The sequence below is a fragment of the Callithrix jacchus genome, chromosome 4 (assembly GCF_049354715.1).
Source record: "Callithrix jacchus isolate 240 chromosome 4, calJac240_pri, whole genome shotgun sequence".
Classification (NCBI taxonomy): Eukaryota; Metazoa; Chordata; class Mammalia; order Primates; family Cebidae; genus Callithrix; species Callithrix jacchus.
In genome coordinates this window covers 135477061-135496865 of record NC_133505.1, presented here as the reverse complement: position 1 = coordinate 135496865, position 19805 = coordinate 135477061, and the positions used below count along the sequence as shown (strand labels likewise).

General features: G+C 35.5%; 2 protein-coding genes across 3 annotated transcripts in view; both read right to left on the bottom strand.

Annotated features, from left to right (window-relative positions):
• LAMA2 (laminin subunit alpha 2) overlaps positions 1 to 16142 on the bottom strand; it is a 637958-nt gene extending 621816 nt beyond the window's left edge. For both annotated transcript variants that reach the window (XM_054254427.2, XM_054254428.2), the window contains exon 1: positions 15957 to 16142. In XM_054254427.2, the coding sequence (XP_054110402.2) occupies positions 15957 to 16068 (112 nt within the window). In that variant the 5' untranslated portion in view covers positions 16069 to 16142. The remainder of the gene's footprint in view (positions 1 to 15956) is intronic.
• Positions 16143 to 17497: 1355 nt separating this feature from the next.
• On the bottom strand, positions 17498 to 19503 carry LOC100404981 (elongation factor 1-alpha 1-like). Its single transcript, XM_078370082.1, has 2 exons — positions 18601 to 19503; positions 17498 to 18285 (listed from the first exon to the last, which is right to left on the bottom strand). The coding sequence occupies exons 1-2, from the start codon at positions 19496 to 19498 to the stop codon at positions 17789 to 17791; spliced, it is 1395 nt and encodes a 464-aa protein (XP_078226208.1). The 5' UTR covers positions 19499 to 19503; the 3' UTR covers positions 17498 to 17788.
• Between the last annotated feature and the right edge of the window lie 302 nt (positions 19504 to 19805).

The following is a 19805-nucleotide window of genomic DNA, read 5'->3' as shown; positions in this document are numbered from 1 at the left end:
CAAAAAAATGTATGAAACAGATTAATTTGGAAAAGGTAAAGAGGCAATCTTGTCCAAGTGATGAGCTTTCAAAGTGTAGAGAACCTAGGAATGAAACCAGCAGGGAGCCTTGAATGTTAACTTCTTCAGCATATTTTAAATAGCTGTTAAACTCCTAGAATCCTCACTTAAATTTAAATACTTAATTGGAACATCCTGTTTTAGGAATTCATGATCTTACACCTTTCTTTCATGTCCTGGTAAATTCTGTCTTTAGTTCTTTTTTCTATAGTTGGTAGAAATTGTAACTGCCTACATCTGACAGTATTGTAATGTTTATCATCTTTTTTTTTTTTAATACCTGTAAGTGGGAAGTAAGTGTTTCTAAACATTAGCTCTTCCTTTTCTATTTTTCTATCATTCTGCCTTTACTGTGACCATGCTGGGTTCCAGGTGCTATTCTATGCAGTAAGGATACAGTAGTAACAAAACAGACCTGGGCCCTAATGTCAAAGGTCTTTTCTTGTCCCCCTTTCTCTCAAATTCACTCATATAATAAAAATCCCTCACTTGGTAAAGGGCCAGCTCTGCCTTACTTTTTATTAGTTTCATTATTAAAATAAGGAGAAGACTATAGGTACTGAATTTCTTGACCTACAGATCTGTTTTATTAATTCTAAGTATTTTACCATTTTGCTGGCTAAAATCTTCAAGCAAGAGACAATGCCATGTCCAAGGACATGGCACATGAATTATTTGACATATTGTAGAGGCCTTATGAGTAGTTTTTAAAACATGTCTTTTTGCCTGAAATAAGAATGACTTTGGTGGTATCTATAAAGAAACAAAGAAAAATGAAAACAGATGCCAATCAAGTCACCCCATGTGAGTTATCTATATTTTATCCCTAGAATTTACATCTTAAATGGGCATTTTAATCTTATGTGTTGTAATTCTCATCCAAAAAGGACTTCCATCCAGAAAAGTTCTGACTAAGCCAAGAAATATGCATTCCTTATCCAAAGCTTAAATGCTGCTCAACTCTTACTGGAATATCCTTGGGGGAGAGGGGAACTCAAGAAGCAAGATTATTTAATGTAGCCTCACTTTCTAAGATATTTTACTTATTATCTAGGTGATATTAATAACAATATCTCATATCTGTCCAATCTGCATCTCAATATTTGTAGAAATTTATGTCTTATACAAATATTCATCCGTACTATAAAAGGATTGGGGAAAATGTACACATAAAATGTTTTAAAAGGCAACACTCTTGGTCTGTCCAAAAAGAGTTGCTTCTTCGTCCAATTTTCTGAGTGCCTACCATATGTCAGACTAGAAGTTAGAGATAAAGCAGTAGAAACAATGAAAGGCAAAAAGTTCCAGCATTATATAACATGCTTTATTAATTTCTAACTGTTAAAGAGCTAAAGATCTTGAAAGAGGAACGAGTTGATTAAATACCCTTCTAGTTCTCAGCCATAGCAATTGCTCTTGAGGTTTATCTGAAATATGATTGGGTTGGTCTTCTAACTCATTATATAACTGAAGATCAGAAACAGGACAGATTGATTACATACAGGAATCCAATTTTGACCTCCTCTATGAAATTATGTTAAGAAGAGTCTGAACACAGCTATGTGTTAATTCAAAATTTAAAAATATGTATGTATCTCCTCAGCTCTGGAGATGAAAGTCCTTTTACAACAGAGTTTATATTCTAATAGTCTGGGGAGACAAACGCCAACGTAGTAAATAAACAAACAAGGGTATTCAAGATAAACATTTAATTGTTCAAAGAAATTACAAGAGGGAGATGAGTGCATGACAAAAGCTAATTTAAAGTGGTCCTCTGGAAAGGCCTAAGAAGTGACATTTGACATGAGATTGGAATATTGAGGAGACCGCCATCAGGGTTCTAATGGAACAGTGTTCTAGACAGAGGAACAGTAAGGACAAAGGCTTGGAAATGGAAAAAAGTCTTTACTGTTGCTGGACTATAACAGAAAAAGAGAATAATTTGAAATCAGAGAAAAATACAAGAGCTGTCATGAATAAGCCTAAAATCTAATGAATTTGGAATTTACTCTTATAATAGAAATTCATTAAAAGGTTTTAAGCATTGTAAAGATCTCATATGATTTACTGTTTTCAGAGTTCACTCTGCCTATTGCATGGAAAATTGATTGTAAGATGGAAAAGAGAAAAGAAGGGAGAGCAGCTCGGAGGCTGCTGAAGTTGCATAGGTGAAAAAAGACAGTGCTGTGGTCTATAAGGCAATAGGGACAAAAAGATGTGGACATTTCTGGAATAAACTGGTGGTGTGGGTGACAGACATGCTGATTATTTCAATGTGGGAGGTGAAGGAAAGAGAGAAGTTAATGGTAACTTCTAGATGTCAAATTTGATTCAAGGAGTGGATGATGGCACCATTTTCTGAGTTGGAAAAAGCTGATGGGAGAAGAGTTGAGAAAATGCAGGTACATATATTCATTCCTGGAAAATGTTAGCTTTGAAGGACCTAAAAGACAACTAAGTGAAGACGTCTATTAAATAAATAGGCAGTCTATTACCATCCATAAACAGGACAGTGGCAACTTAGACCAGCCTCTGACCACCTCTAATCACACTAAAACTATGGCCAATAAGCCCAGTTTCTAGATGTTTTAAATTAAAGCTCTGGTTGTCTATGCTGAAAACATCACTGATTGTAAAAATCTTTGAATGATGGTTCCATCCTCTTCTGAAAACTAGTTAAACACTTAATTCTATTTAATCCTTAAAAAGGCACTAGTATTGTCATTCTTTTAGAGGTGAGGATTATCAGGTTTAAAGAAGTTACATAATTAACTCAACAACGCTATTTCAAAAGCACTCAGGTGTGAATCTAGGACTCAAACTCTAGATGTCTAACTTCAAAAGTGCCGTACTGCTTTATGCCCACGTGAGCTGGACCTCTGATGCAAAGTCACAGGTCTAGGACTACAGCTCCTGTTAACCAGTAACCTGACCAATAAGATTTCCGTTGCAATCCTGGTTCATAAAGAGGGTCAACTGGATGACATTCTCTACTCTGGGAGTTACCACAAGCAGAATTACAAGATAATTAATCAACAAACAGGTAAGATACTCTCTCTTTTTGCTTATTTATTTCTTTATGTAAAGAAAAGGTGTAACAACAAAACAGTCATTTTTGGAGCACTTCAGTTCCAACTGTGATTTGGGGGATATATTAACTTAATCAATGATTAAGTTAATAACTTTATCCTTTGACATCACTTGTCATATAGCCATTAATTGACCAGGAAAAGCCTTGGGCCTTGATTATTTTTGCTTTAACACTTCACACAGCAACAAGGGGGAAAAAATGCACACTCTTATCAATTAAGTTAACAATTCTAGGAGTGCTACAAATTCTTATATGACTCAAAAAATTAAGGTATATCTGACACAGTTAAGAATTTATTCATTTCTATCTCCAAAGATTCTTTAAAAAAATTCATAGACTCTTCCGATACATCAGGACATAGTGCTGAATCTAAATGGTAAATAGTTTAATTGTTAATCTTTTCATAGGAAACCTCAAAAAAAATGGAAACACACTCACTTTTGCAGTATGTCACTAAAGGAAGCCCTTAGTTACTAATTTCTGCTCTTTCAGTGTTGCAATCACCTGCTGCAGTGAACTGGCCATGAAGTAGAACCATCTAGGTCCAAATCTTGGTCTCTACCAGTTCACTGGTTGGTTGACCTTTGGCAAGTTACTTAACATTTTTCGTTTCAGTTTCCTCTTGTGTTAAATGAGATAAATAGTACCTACTTTTGATAAATTAAGGCATGAGACATGCTTTGAGTTGTGCTGGCCCATAGTTAAATATTCCACAGATGTGAACTAGTTTTATTTCACTATTTCACACCAAGCAGATCTGAAAGTTTAATACAGTCCTAAACTGTCAAGAAGGAAGGTCAGCAGATACATTAATTTGCATTCAAGTGAATAATAACAGCACAGCAAACCTTTTAGAAAAGAATAGCCTGTGAGGGCAATGTTTTTTCCAAAGGAATAAATAACTAAAGACAAAATTTCAGATTCTAGGTCAAAAATATTAGAATATTAAAAAAATATTAGAATAATATTTTCTCAGCACCACTCAGGTAGCACCACATCAGGAATCCTATAGATACAATCAGTCACTAAATGTTGAATAAACAATATTTTATCAAAGCTTGAGAAAGAGAATAAAGAGAATTGAAAGAGTGTTTTTGCAGAATTTAAAAACATACCATTATTTACATATAAGGTATATCTACAGCTATGTATAAAACCAATAAAGATGGGACACACCAATTAATTCTTTCTGTTACTGGGATGTATATGGCAGAAAAAAAAGAACAGGACCAGGACATGGATTCCAAAGTTATCTGTTCACTTTGCCTAACATTGAACACTTTCTAACAAAGAAATATTGAAAAAGTGTTAAATACAAAATCTGACATATGCAAAGCCAGTCTAATTTTCAAAGCTAAATTACACTAGGTAAGGAGAGGGCATATTGGGCTGGAAACATATAAACCTCAAAACTTTAGACATTTAAATTATGACACTAAGAAGTTCTGAGCTATTTGTCTACTTAATCTGGGAATATCTTACTACTACTCATGTTCAGACCCATCAGTGTTTGATACGAAATGTATCTATACATCTGAAATCAGAGCAGTGTGAGGCTCTTGAAGAGTGGAAAATATGGTCAAAGTATGGATCCTTGAGTCTCTGAACATCTCCCAACAAATAAGAAAAAGAAACCAGATCCATCATTTGACATACATAATGATATGAGATGGGCACAGAGAATAGAATTACATTTTAGGTTCTCAACATTACAAAACCTTTTAAATGCTTTAGAAATCACAAAACTTCAAAGGCTAGAAATAAATGAAGGAAATTCCATATTTTGAGAAATACAATATCCAGTACTTCTAACAAGAATTCTTTCTATGAAAAGTACAAAGGACCCCTCCTGATGTGAGTTCAGGAGCCCAGTAAGAAATAAAAATCTCCTCTTCTAGTATTCAGAATTCCAGATACTAGCATATTTTTTCTATACTAAGCCTTGCTCATGAATTCACTTTTTAAATCTATTAGAAACAACATAATATTTCCAACTTTGGGTAAGTACACTATTTCTACTCTAGTTAGGGACTTTTTGGATGAGATCAATGGTGATATAAAAATGTGATTTAAAAAGTATTTTATAAGAAAATCTGTCAAGTTGTGGGTGACCTGCATTACTAGTAAATCATTATCTTGCAAGTGATCTATGAATGATGCTTTAACATCACACATGGGTAAAATTCTTTCCAAGTGTAAGATGTATCAGTGGATTTTAATATAAAAGAGTACAAAAATATCATTGATACAGTTTCAGATACCACACTGCAGCCAATCTTCTGAAAACTACCACTTACTGAGTTTTGGTATGGAATCAAAGAATATTTACAGCTATCTTAAAAGGCACTGAAAGACTCTTTTTTTTATCAACAGCATATCTATGTTTGTTGTGATATATTTCTTAATATGCTTAAACCACAATAATTTAAACTAAAGTAACATGTAATAATTTGAGTGCAGAAACAGAAATGAGAATCCAGTTCTATTCTATTAAGCCACATATTGAAGAGTTTTATTTTGAATATAAAATTATTTTTCATATAGCTATGTTCTTTTTGTCAACATGTAATTTTTTATTACCATTATTTTAAATTAATTAGTAAATGTTTTTAAATTTCCCTATTTTAATTTTAATACAATCAAATAGCAGATATAACATAAATCAAAGCTTCAGTTATTTATCAAAGGTTAAAAGAATCTTGGCACAAAAGTTTTAGACCCCCTGGACTATTTTTGTGATAGCTTTATAATTTCACCAAATACTTAAGATTGGCTACTTGTTTGTAGGAAACTGATGTACAATTTTCAGATACCATATTTTCTTCTTACGCACTAGTATGTACATGTTTACTAAACAAATAATTTATGCCATGTTTGAAGACTGTGTGTCATGGGTCCTTGAAAACAGAAGAACTAAGTATATTAATATATAACATAATTAAAAATACTAAAACATATGTGTATATTAATACATAACATTATTAATTAACATAAATGGTTAAGAACCGCTGAGAAAAATATCAAAGAAAGAGGGTAAAGCAAAACTTCGTAACCAATGATGTCTAAGGCCAACTCTGTCATTTATTATAATAATAAATAGTATTAATAATGGTATTTGTATGGTCTGCCTCATGTAACCCTTATAACAACTCCACAAAATAGATTTGAACATTATATTGTCATCTTTTAGATGGAGAATTGAGTTTCAGAATAGTTAAATGACTTGTCCACGCTTAAGGTAATCTATTTAGGAAGGGCTAGAGGGAAAATTTATATTCTAGAGTTCCAGTTACAAATCCAGTGACTTTTTAAATGTATCAGAATGAAAAAATGAATAGTTGCACATTATGTGTCAGGCAAGATTAAGACTTTTTGATGGTAAAAGGGCCTATAAGAAGTGTTTTGTCTGAAATTTTTTCAAAATCCAGTGTTTCCAAGTTTAGAAAAGCAGTTTTCTCTAGAGATTTGTTAGTGTTATATAATTATCTAAAGTAAGTTTATTTTATTTTGTTTTTTTTGGGGGGTTTTTGTTTATTTTAATAGATTTAATACAAAATAGACACACTAAAAATTTGACACACTAAAAATTCTCCCTATCCAGAGTTGTATTAAATAATGTGTTCCAAGAATATTTTCTTTTTAACATTGTAATTAGGGAGAGTCCAAATAAAGACAAACTATATTGAGAACTCTTCTGCAATCCAATTAGACATTCCTCTGAAGACCATGCTGAAATTAACTTACATTGTGTGTCAAAACATGCCAAATTGTCATCTCTACCCAAGCAGGTGTCAATGAAAACACACACTTTATAGGTTAAGTATAATAACTAACCTTTATGAAGTGCTTACTATGTGCCATATATTTATCTAAACACATTATGTGTATTAAATAAGTGTTTTAAAAATAAGTTTATCAACTAAATAAATACATATTCAACAATGAGAGATTCCTAGAGAAAAACGTTTATTATATCACAATTAACCACAAATTATTGCAAAAATTTCCATTAGGTTGCCTGTTTTAAATCAGTTCTCACACTGAGTTACTAATATAACTGCTAGCTAATTATAGGAACTTGTGTTTCTTATCTCGGTTACTGACTTCCTGTGTAACCTTGACAGAATTATTCGATCTCTTGACAATGAGATAAATAGTTTGTCATCTATCATCTCTTAGGGCCTACTCAAAGAAATTTTTAGAATATTTTGCTGTTCTTAAGCAAAAGGGATATGTTATATGCAAAGCAAATATCATATTTTTTAGTTTTATGCTCATAAAATAAAGAAGAAAAGAGCAAATATTTACTGATTAGTTGCCAAGTATTTTCACATTTATTATCTAACTTAAACCTATTTTACAAACAGAAAATTTAACTCCATTGACTCAGGCTTCTGATCTTAGTAAAGTGGTGAGTTGGCTGTGAATTCAATTCTAGCCTTCTCACAAGTCCATACCTTTTCTACAATTCGAAGTTACCTCCAAAGCAGAGTACTGCATGTGGAAACTGAAGGTATAAAGAGGTGCATATTAATAAGAGTTTTGTTCTAGGCTAAGCTATAAAGTTGAGAATAAAGAAAAACTGCAGCACAAATTCTAATTAGAACAGGATTCAAACATTTGTATTTTCAAGAATGTAAGCAAATTCCTTCCTTCACAAAGGGCCTCAGCTGAATTTGGTATACCACACGATGTTGGAGAAGAGTGTTTCTTTCAGCCAGAGAATGTCATATTAGGTTGTTAGGTTTAATTCATTTTTTGAGGCATTTTGAAAATGAACATTTATTGAGGCCATACTAGATATTTTGTGTTTTATATTCAGTGTTCTACATATGCCCCGTGACAAAACAATGAGATGAGGTAGATCCCTGAAATGACAATTGCACTGCTTCATGTTCTCTTTCAAACTTTCAGCCTCATCCAGTAATTGAAAATTGCATAGGAGGCAATAAGCCAGGAAATCGGGTCAACTATAATATATAGGTATTCGAAAAAATACATTTGATGCAGAAACTCTACTAACTCTATTTCTTCTACACAATAGGACTTCTAAGTTACAAGCAACTCAAAAAAGATTACACTTTGGAATTTCAACAAAATTTTGGCTGAAAAATTAGATTGATACATTCTTTGGTCCATAATTATTTGTCAAGGCAACTAGACTTTTCTAGAAATTCAATTTTTAGATTTTCTTATTGAAGGATTTTGATAAACAAAATTTAATACCTTAAGGAAACTGAAATAAAACAGACAATATACTAAATATACAAATTAGGTCCTGTGAGTGCTAGGCTGTAAATGGTACATATGCACTGGTGCTGTAATTACGGACATACACAAACACACCCTCTCAAAAATCTGGGAGAACAGAAAAATTTTGTCTTAACTGAGTTTAACTTCAAATGGAAGTCTTTAAATGCTTTGATGAAGATGTCAATGTTTTTCATCTTTTCAGAAGAAATTTTGAGATTAACCTGGCTCTGATTCCTAGGTATATCTGTTTGGTTCTCGCTCTTTTCATTCACTGACATTTACACATTGACTATTTTTAAAGAGTTCACTACGCAGTATAATAAATACCATTGTGTTTCTAGCTTGCAGACATAACTTCTGTAAAGTGACTTAAGAGAGCCAATAAAGAAAAATTAATATTTTCTTATAGCCCAGTGCCCAGTAATCAAAATTCTAATAATATAAAGACTAAAATTTGATGAATGCCATTGAATTAATGCATAGTTTTAAGTAATACACGTGTGTATATAGATACATAGTAATAAGCAGCATGTGTGTGTGTATTTAAACGAAAAAGATCCTTCAAGATTACACATTTTATTTTTTGTTCTTCCATAACACCAAATGAATCTCTGGTTTCAAATTAGACTAACATAACTCAGAAATGGGTATATTATTTTTTTCTCAGGGTATTTTGTAAAAGATAAATATATACAAGTCCAAAAGAGATGATAGCTTAGGATCCATAAAGTCAAGAGCAGGACCATAATCTAATTTCTAACTCTAAAACAAGCATTGGAATTTTTATTTGTCCTTAACAAGTTGCTGGGCACATTTTCCTTCTACAAAATGAGGACAATTACATTAATCTGCTAAACAGCTCTGCTATGTAAGTAAATGTGTTAATGCTCACAATGCACTACATATTATTACGCCAATCTAAACCATCTGGCACTCAAGACACAGCTAAATGAAGAGCCTTGGGGAGGTACACAGTTAGGGGGTCAGCTGAGTGGACTACAAATGCAGAGACATACTTAACATTGCACAAGGTACATTTCCTAAGTGCCAGGCACTAAGTAGCGCCTGAGGTTTTCATCATCAGAAATTTGCATAGATTAACTTGTTATTTGAACTAGATTAGGCATGTCACAGAGGCTGATGTTATGAATAATAACCCATTAATAGGCAATCCTCAATGATCTTTTTGTAAATGTCACGTGTCCAAATAAAAGCCAAATAGCATAAAGTTCCCATATTAAGATCCACACTCAAGATTATTTGGGAAAAAAAATTTTAATTTTTAAAACCCATGTTATATATCTTTGACAAGCAAATGTCTTTAGTGTTAACTCATCCTGAAAGTATGTCTCAAATTTTCTTTAGATAGTAATTACCTGTGGCTTTTAATAAGGAAGATTTAATTAAATTTTTGCCTTACTATCTTCCTAAATGTTATATTTGTTAGAAATCATCTATTTTAATTATCACATTTTATTCACGGGAAGAATACTGAAGGAAAAAGGAAGGAAGGAAGGAAGGAAGGAAGGAAGGAAGGAAGGAAGGAAGGAAGGAAGGAAGGAAGAAAAGAATGGAGAAAGAGAAGGGAGGGAGGGAGAAGGAGAGAAAAGCAATATAATTTTTTTATCTCTTTGTTCTAAATGACACAATTAAATTAGGCCAAAATTGAAATGCTATAGTCCAAAAGGTTACTGTAAAACTTACAGTGATTCTTAAAGCAGTTACAAAAATGGAAATGGAGCACAGAATCAGTTTCTGAATATAAAAAGGTAGCATTTCAAAATTCATATCATAAAAGAAGTCATCAGATTAATGCATCACCATGTCATTTTCAACAATTGTGTCTAAACTTTAGTTTTTGATATTGAAATAGAAAATAAAAAAGGGAACTCCAAAGTACCTGTATGTCCATGTGGCATTGTGAATAATTCATTTTTGTTTTAAAGTACACACTATTTAAAATTATCCTTAAAATCTATGATATATTTTTTAGTACACTGTAGCAAAATTTTTAAAAGCTGCGGAAGCACGCACACAAGTTGTTTTTGAGGTCCTGATATATTTTGAATAATGAAATAGTAATGAGTTGCCAAAGGGAAGAAAAGCAGCCTTACAAAGACTCATCTGAGCTTCACCATGATAAGATGGTTGAAGTGGAATGCTCTTGAACGTAGAATCACTTAAATGTGTTCTATCAATGGGATGTTTGGGACAAGAGATGAATCTAAAATAATTCTATGCTTGAACTGTTGATCTAGTCACATGGATTAGTGCCTATTTGAGAAAAAAAGTAACTATGATTTTATTCATTGATTTTCCTCTGTTAAAACTCACCAATGCCTCCCTATCTCACTCAGACTAAAAGGCAAAATATTTACCATTAAGGTCAACAATGCTATAGTTTCCAGTTTCCCATTTCTCCTTTGAGCCTTCTCACCATGCTCCAAGCTTAGATCCTCACAGGCCTGCCCCCTGTACAGAGAGCAGTCTTCCCTCTGATAACTGTATGAATCACTCCCATGCAACATTCTTGTGTTTGCCCAAGTGAGATCCTCTCAGAGAGGTCAACCTTGACCAACTATTTAAAATAGCAATCAACCTCCCTCCATTCCTAGAACTCCTGACACCCTGCTGTATTTGTTTGTCCAGGGCATTTATCATCAACTACATTCTAGACAATATAGGTGTTTTTATGTTACTTCATTATATATTCATCATAGTCCAGTCTCCTCATCTCCATCCTAACTGAATATTAGTTCCACAAGAGCAGGATTTTTTTTGTCTGTTTTACTCACTGTAAACATTCATTCATTTATCACATTCTGATGCATATAGGCTCAATCCCACCAATTTCCTTCACAAATGCTGACCTTTAAATTCAGTCTTACCAGTGGGAAAACCCTAGAATTAGTTTTATTTCTATCTGTTTGATATACAAGCCTGGACAATCTACTTTTATCTTTTTCTAAACTCTATCTTGTTTTCTCATTCATTGCAACAGAGCTTCTGTCTAAATTCCTGCTTAGCTATCGAGTTGCAAGTTGCAACCATAAACAAATCCTATAAACCCCAATCTTCTAGATTAAAAGTTAAACCACTTGTGCAATTATTTACCATAATTTATTCCTGATCTTTTTCACATGGTCTCTAGATGATAAATAAGGCCCTACTGCAAACTGGACAGATGATAAGTTGCATCTCTTTTTAAATATTTTTCTGAGATAGAGTCTCCCTCTGTTGCCCAGGCTGGAGTGCAGTGACATGATCTCAGCTCACTGAAACCTCTGCCTCCAGGGTTCAAGTGATTCTCCTGCCTCAGCCTCCGGAGTAGCTGGGATTACAGGCATGTGCATTCATGCTTGGCTAAGAGATGTGGTTCTCGCTATGTTGGCCAGGATGGTCTTGAAATCCTGAACTCAGGTGATCCACCCACCTAGGCATCCCAAAGTGCTGGGATTACAGGCATGAGCCACTGTGCCCAGCCTTAGAATCTCTTGATATAGATTCAGTTCATTAGTTTGCATGAAGTCCTACACAGAAAAATCTTAAGACTAAGATAGACCAGAAATCTGTATACATTGATATGTGAAATACAACATAATATAAAATTTATGTCAATTTCATTAATTCTACCACATCTATAATATTCAGGGTTGAATATATTCATATAAATGTTTTGAATATGTTGAAATGCCATGCATTTTATCTGTTATGAATCATTTTACTAAACTATTAGGTCAGTATACAGCAAACAAACCAAAAAGTTTCATATGCAGCAAAGAAAAACATTTTAAAAAGTTACTTCCAGGTTTATGGCCACTATAAATCCCCTGAAAATTTCTCAGGTAATTTATAAAGTATTCTTGCATGTTATAGCACAAGCTGTTTTAGAACTGTACAATTGACGATGATGTGGAAATTCCATATTAAATTTTTAAGTATTCTTGCCAAATACGTGTGAGCATTGTCTCAAACAAGTTTTTATTTTAAATCCCAGAAGGGATTAAAACACACATTTTTATATATTTAACATTTTCTTCACATTTTAAAAATTCAGAAACTGAATACACATATGCACTCTAAAAACAATAGACTAATGTTAGAATCTTAGAACTGAAAAACGGCTAAACGGTTGATGTGTCTTAACTTCCTCTCAGTAGAGGCATTCCTTCATAAAGCATCCCTGACTAGTTGGTCATTCCATGATCATTTCCAGAAGGAAGGTGCTCAAATACAGTCTAACTATTTCTGAACAGCTCGAAATGGCATGGAGAGGGAGTGAGGAGAAGAGCAGTTTTCTCCATTTTATAAAATTCAACCCTGATTGTCATGTTCTTCTATGGATCCACGTTCAGCCTTTAGAATAGTCCCTCTTTCACATACAACTCTTCTGAAAATTTGAGGATATCTCTGATGATTGCCTTCCCTAAATTTTTCCTTGTTCAGAAGGAAAAGCTTTACTTGGGACATTCCTCTTCTGAAAATCTTATCAGACTCTTAACCGTTCTGTTCTCCCTTCTCTGAATCTACACCCATTTGTCAATAAAATACCCAAATGTGTGTTAACCAACAGACCCATGTGCTTCTCTGAGTTTTGTATAAATGTGAGCCAACTTTTTTGTTGCCATATGACACTATATGTTCATATTGAACTTGCTGCAATTGAGTGGCCTTTCTCTTCCTGCCTTTGTATTCATTCCTAAACATATGAAGTATACAACTAATTTCCAGAAGAAGACAAATGGAGTTTTTTTTAACATGTGGATAGGAATAATAAAACCAACTTCATGTAGGTTTCATTCATGATTCAGGCTATAGAGACCTTTAAACTTTCTGAACTTGTTATTAACCAGCTTAGCCACCTGTATCAATTCTGGATCATCTGTAGTACTGATATGCTTGGATTCTATGTTTTCCATCAAGCCACTACCAAGATAGTTGAGCATAAGAAAACCTCTGTTGCACTCCTAGAGACTTCTTTTCAGTTTGTCCTTAATCCACTATGCAATATTCTTTGGAAACTATTTTTCAATCAGTTACAATTTGCCTACCATTATGCTTCCATTTCCACATATTATTCACAAGAATATCAGAAAAAAAGTTAGACACTGCCTTGCTGAAATGCAGAGTCATTTTGGTACCTCATTCTCCTATTTTGTCTATTTTAAATATAGCTAAAGAATTTCCTTGGAATATCATTCATGCTGAATCAATGCTATTCATACCACAATACAGTATGCTATAGAAACCACATAAGATTTCAAAGAAAAAGTAAAAAAACAAAAACTCTGGTTATGTTTCTAACTCAATTATAACATCTAGAAATGATTGCTTCACATCAAAATTCTTAATAAATTGTCATCAAATTATAAGGGGAAATAGAACTTTTACACAATTAGCACTTGACTAGAAAGGTCAGTGCTAGTATAATCGAAAACAGAAAAGTTGATGATAGCCAGGAAAACACTTCTCCAGTCAAACTCATATCCCATGATTTTCACAAAGGGCTTGCTTTAATTGAACAACACTGAAAAGGAAACATGGCCTAAAAAATAAATGGAAAAAAAAAACCTTGGAACCATTAAAAAGGGACTTCAGTGCAAATAGTACCAGAAGTGTTTTAGTTGTTGAAAATTAAGTTATTCTTACGTAAACTTAAGTTACAAGTACTGCAAGCCTAAGTTTTAAATTTGTCTTTTGAGAATAATAATATCTGAAGGTGAATAAAGATCGTATACATAAGGTATTTTTAAATCATAAAGCACTACCCAATTTTAAAGTTTCATGAATTTTACATGCTTTTAATATTAACGGGTTTAAATCATTTATTTGAGCCAACCACCAAATAAATTGTAAATGGTCTATAACAAAGACAATAATAGACACTAGAATGCAGATTATAGCAGTCTATAGTAGATGGCATGCTGTAGTTATTTTGAAGAAAATTCTTTTTGTATATAGCATCTAAGTGGTACCTTAACAGAATGGCAGTATCAACCCTTCCTCCTGAATTAACTTTATCTTGTGCTTTGGTCATAGAAATCAGAGTTAATATTACCTTAGCTTAAAAAGAGAGTAAATAAGAAGGGAGAGGAAAGAAGACAGATCCTGTGTGTGCTCAGGATAATTCTCAGCAACAATTCACTTGATCCCTACTCTGCATGCTTTGAGTTTCTGCCCCATTCCAAGTGAACAGAAGGGCTGGTGCCCCTGGCCCCTAATTTCTCCCAGCTGCCTCATATTATTAAAGTATTATGTCTTGTTAAAACACATCTTGTAATTAAGCAAAGTTTAATCGTTAAAAGTAGCATTTTTAAAAATCAGTGGCCAGAGATACTCTCAAAATCAACGTCTCATAAATTCTATTAATTAAGCCATATTGGTCCCATTTTACTTCTCAGAAAAGCAAAAGCAAAAATAGAAGAAAAAAGTCACATAATGAATTCAAGGTCATTTTTATTCTAAGAATTTTAATCAGGGAGTTATTATTATGGAAGGAGCTTAGGATATCTCTTTACGCCTTAAAAAAATAGTACTGCTAAAAATGCTAGATTATAGGAACAAATATCACAACTATTGACCTGGCTAGAAGTTAACTAGAAGAAGGTTAAGTATATTTCAAAACTTTAGCAGATTCAGCTTCATTAAAATTTTTAAAAGCTTCTAACCTCCAGATTTTGTACTCTTAAATTAAACATTTTTATATTTAAAATCAAAGCATAAATATTTCTTAATTTTTTTTTTTGCTTTGATACATGTTTTCCAACTTACAAAATTGTTTGCTGACATAATATGTTACGAAGTATATTTTAGAATACTGCACAAGTGCTTCGTTTAAAATTCATGATAATAAAATAACTCTTCAAAGACTCCCAAAAGTGTTCACTCCAAACTTTTGGGAGTCTCTGAAACTTTTGGGAGTCTGTATACATAAAAAGTTTCTGAAACTTTAGACTGCTAAAATTTTGAAATATACTTATTCTTCTTCTAGTTAATGTCTAGCCAAGTCAGTAGTTCTGATATTTGTTCTTATAATCTAACAATTTTAGCAGTTCTATACATATGTTTGTGTGTGTATATATAATATATATATTATATATATATATTTATTTATAATTGTTTTTTAAGATGTATCAGCTACCCTCTATAAAGTCCCACGATGAAGCACAGTTTGGGAAACCTTTCTCTGCAGAATTGGATCTGATTTGAATAAATTCTTTTTTTTTTTTTTTTTTTTTCAATTGGAAAAAGTTTTCCTCTTGAAACGATTTCAGAAATCAGTTTACAGGTTATATCCTGATAGCAAGACCTCTTCGAAATGAGTGAACAATGAAACGCACTCCCCGTTCCTTTTGCAGGAGTTGGGTAATTCCCCCTACACTACTCTCTCAGGGCTTTGAACTTGAACTTGCATCAAGTTCCTCCTGCCCCAAAGCGCACTCTCTGAAGAGGAAGCCAGGCAGCGTCCCCAGACAACAACCCTCAGAAGAGTGGAAGTGAGGAGTCTGGATCCCGGCAAAGGATGCAACCCAAGCCCGTGCCTCGACTGTACCTCTTTGCTGATGTGCCTGTGGCTGCCGCGGCTGCTGCGGCCGCTGCGCGTGGCCGCCCCCGAGGCCCCGGGAGAGCAGCAGGAGGACGAGGACCCCGGCGGCTCCCGGCATCGTAGTGGCACCGATCGGCTCCACTTCTCGGGAGCCAGAGGAGTCGCTGCTGCCTGGTCCCCTGGCCCTGGCTTGTGAGCAGAGCGAGCAGCAGCTGCTGGGGAAGAGGAGGGGACAGCCCCCTCTGGCTTTGGCCCGGCAGCCGCTGGAGGGTGGGGGAGAAAAAGGACACTCCTCCACTCTCCCCCTGTCCGGGCCCGCGGCCCCAGGACGGCCCTCTATTAAAGGATCCTCCTTTTCTAGAGCGCTCCTTCCCTCTGAGACCGGAGCATTCCTAGCTTGACCTGGGATCTGAACTTCTTTTAAATTAAAGAAAGTAATTGATATGAAAGCACTTTGAAATCTGTAAAATCCCCACACATGGAAAGCATTATTTCGGGAAAATGCAAACAACTAGGAACTTTTACCTCTTGAGAAAGGCCCAGCAAAACTGTCTGCGGCCACTGTGTATAGAAGATACAAGACTTCCCCAAGGCCAGAGTGTCTGAGAAGTCACCAGCCTGGGGAAGGTAGCCTCTAGGGAGGCCGCACTGCAGGCCGGGGACTTACTGCTAGGTAGGCTGCTGGCAGAGCAATAAAGGGAGTGCGAAATAAAACAGCCCCCTGGAGCCCCTGAAATGTTCCTGAACAAAGTAATGGTTATAATGAAGGCTTTCAGTTCAGTCAGGAGACATTTTCTTAATGGAAATAAAGGCCTTTGCAATGGTTTCCTCTCAGACTCAACAATTTCATCTCTTCCAGTCCTGGTTTCTCCTCTTTAACTCAATAGAACTACTGCCATTCCTAGTTTTTGTTACTGTTTGTTCGTTTTTTATGGCCTAGGTCAGTGGTTCTTACAAGGTTTGAAACAACTCCTTAATGGATTTTGTAAGTCTCAGGATGTCTTTTGGTTTACTACGGGAACAGCGGGTACTGCGGGCCTCAGTGTACTGTGGGGTCAGGGTGCAAGCTGTCCCTCAATGGTCAGGACAATCCTACCACATATTTTGTCCTTGGACTTCTGAATGGGCCACTGGTCATTCATGTAGTAAACAAATAAAATCAAACAAAACAACAAAACCTTGCCTTATATTTGAAACCTAATTTAAGTTTGTTTACACGCCAATTTTTGGTGTGTTTTTTGTTTTCCAGGATGCATCTGCTATATAAATTGAGAAGATAATTTACTTTGTGTTTTTGGACTTTCCACCCATTTGTCAATGGGTGTAAAGATGAGCTTTCAGAGAAGCACATCACTGATGACAACCTTGCTTATGGTATTTAAGTCACCAGCACAATAACAATGTCCCATCAATTATACTGGGGTCATCTAAGAGTAGGTGCAAACTTATGTTTCATTTTCTCTCCTAAGATAGTTTTACCCAAGCATTTATATATTGAAATGCATGTTGTCTTATACAGATACTTTCATCTTTTTTTTTTTTTCTCATTAAACTTTTTTAATGGGTCTCAAAATTCTGTGACAAATTTTTGGTCAAGTTGTTTCCATTAAAAAGTACTGATTTTAAAAACTAATAACTTAAAACTGTCACACGCAAAAAAGAAAACCAAAGTGGTCCACAAAACATTCTCCTTTCCTCCTGAAGGTTTTACGATGCATTGTTATCATTAACCAGTCTTTTACTACTAAACTTAAATGGCCAATTGAAACAAACAGTTCTGAGACCGTTCTTCCTCCACCACTGATTAAGACTGAGGTGGCAGGTATTAGGGATAATATTCATTTAGCCTTCTGAGCTTTCTGGGCAGACTTAGTGACCTTGCCAGCTCCAGCAGCCTTCTTGTCCACTGCTTTGATGACACCCACGGCAACTGTCTGTCTCATATCACGAACAGCAAAGCGACCGAGAGGTGGGTAGTCTGAAAAGCTCTCAACACACATGGGCTTGCCAGGAACCATATCAACGATGGCAGCATTACCAGACTTCAAGAACTTAGGGCCATCTTCCAGCTTTTTGCCAGAACGGCGATCAATCTTTTCCTTCAGCTCAGCAAACTTGCATGAAATATGAGCCGTGTGGCAATCCAGTACAGGGGCATAGCCAGCACTGATTTGGCCTGGATGGTTCAGGATAATCACCTGAGCAGTGAAGCCAGCTGCTTCCATTGGTGGGTCGTTCTTGCTGTCACCAGCAACGTTGCCACGACGAACATCCTTGACAGACACATTCTTGACATTGAAGCCCACATTGTCCCCAGGAAGAGCTTCACTCAAAGCTTCATGGTGCATTTCTTTTTTTTTTTTTTTTTTTTTGAGACGGAGTTTCACTCTTGTTACCCAGGCTGGAGTGCAATGGCGCAATCTCGGCTCACCGCAACCTCTGCCCCCTGGGTTCAGGCAATTCTCCTGCCTCAGCCTCCTGAGTAGCTGGGATTACAGGCACGTGCCACCGTGCCCAGCTAATTTTTTTGTAATTTTTAGTAGAGACGGGGTTTCACCATGTTGACCAGGATGGTCTCGATCTGTTGACCTCGTGATCCACCCGCCTCGGCCTCCCAAAGTGCTGGGATTACAGGCTTGAGCCACCACGCCCGGCCCTTCATGGTGCATTTCAACAGATTTCACTTCAGTTGTAACGTTGACTGGAGCAAAGGTGACCACCATACCAGGTTTGAGAACACCAGTCTCCACTCGACCAACAGGAACAGTACCAATACCACCAATTTTATAGACATCCTGGAGAGGCAGACGCAAGGGCTTGTCAGTTGGACGAGTTGGTGGTAGGATGCAGTCCAGAGCCTCAAGCAGTGTAGTCCAGCTGGCATTGCCATCCTTACGGGTCACTTTCCAACCCTTGAACCAAGGCATGTTAGCACTTGGCTCCAGCATGTTGTCACCATTCCAGCCAGAAATTGGCACAAATGCTACTGGGTCAGGGTTGTAGCCAATTTTCTTAATGTAAGTGCTGACTTCCTTAACGATTTCCTCATATCTCTTCTGGCTGTAGGGTGGCTCAGTGGAATCCATTTTGTTAACACCAACAATTAGTTGTTTCACACCTAGTGTGTAAGCCAGGAGGGCATGCTCTCGGGTTTGCCCGTTCTTGGAGATACCAGCTTCGAATTCACCAACACCAGCAGCGACAATCAGGACAGCACAGTCAGCCTGAGATGTCCCTGTAATCATGTTTTTGATGAAGTCTCTATGTCCTGGGGCATCAATGATAGTCACGTAGTACTTGCTGGTCTCGAATTTCCACAAGGAGGTATCAATGGTGATACCTCGTTCACGCTCGGCTTTCAGTTTATCCAAGACCCAGGCATACTTGAAGGAGCCCTTTCCCATCCCAGCAGCCTCCTTTTCAAATTTTTCAATGGTTCTTTTGTCAATGCCACCACATTTATAGATTAGATGGCCAGTAGTGGTGGACTTGCCCGAATCTACGTGTCCAATGACGACAATGTTGATATGAGTCTTTTCCTTTCCCATTTTGGTTTTTAGGGGTAGTTTTCACGACACCTATGTTCCGGCGGCAAACCCGTTGCCTACTTTCATCTTTTTTATAGTTAAGATGTTGTATTGATTTATTTAAATATTATATTAAAGTTATTACATTAAATATGAATTTTCTTTCAGTAAAATTAAGAGAGTATTGCTTCTAAGAGAATTGATTAAGAATCACTAGGCAAAGTCCATTCTTTAATATCATTCATGTTTTTTAGTTCTGTTAATATTATACCAGAAAACTTTATAATCTTTTATTTACCTTACTCTGGAAATTTGCAAAATGTAGTCC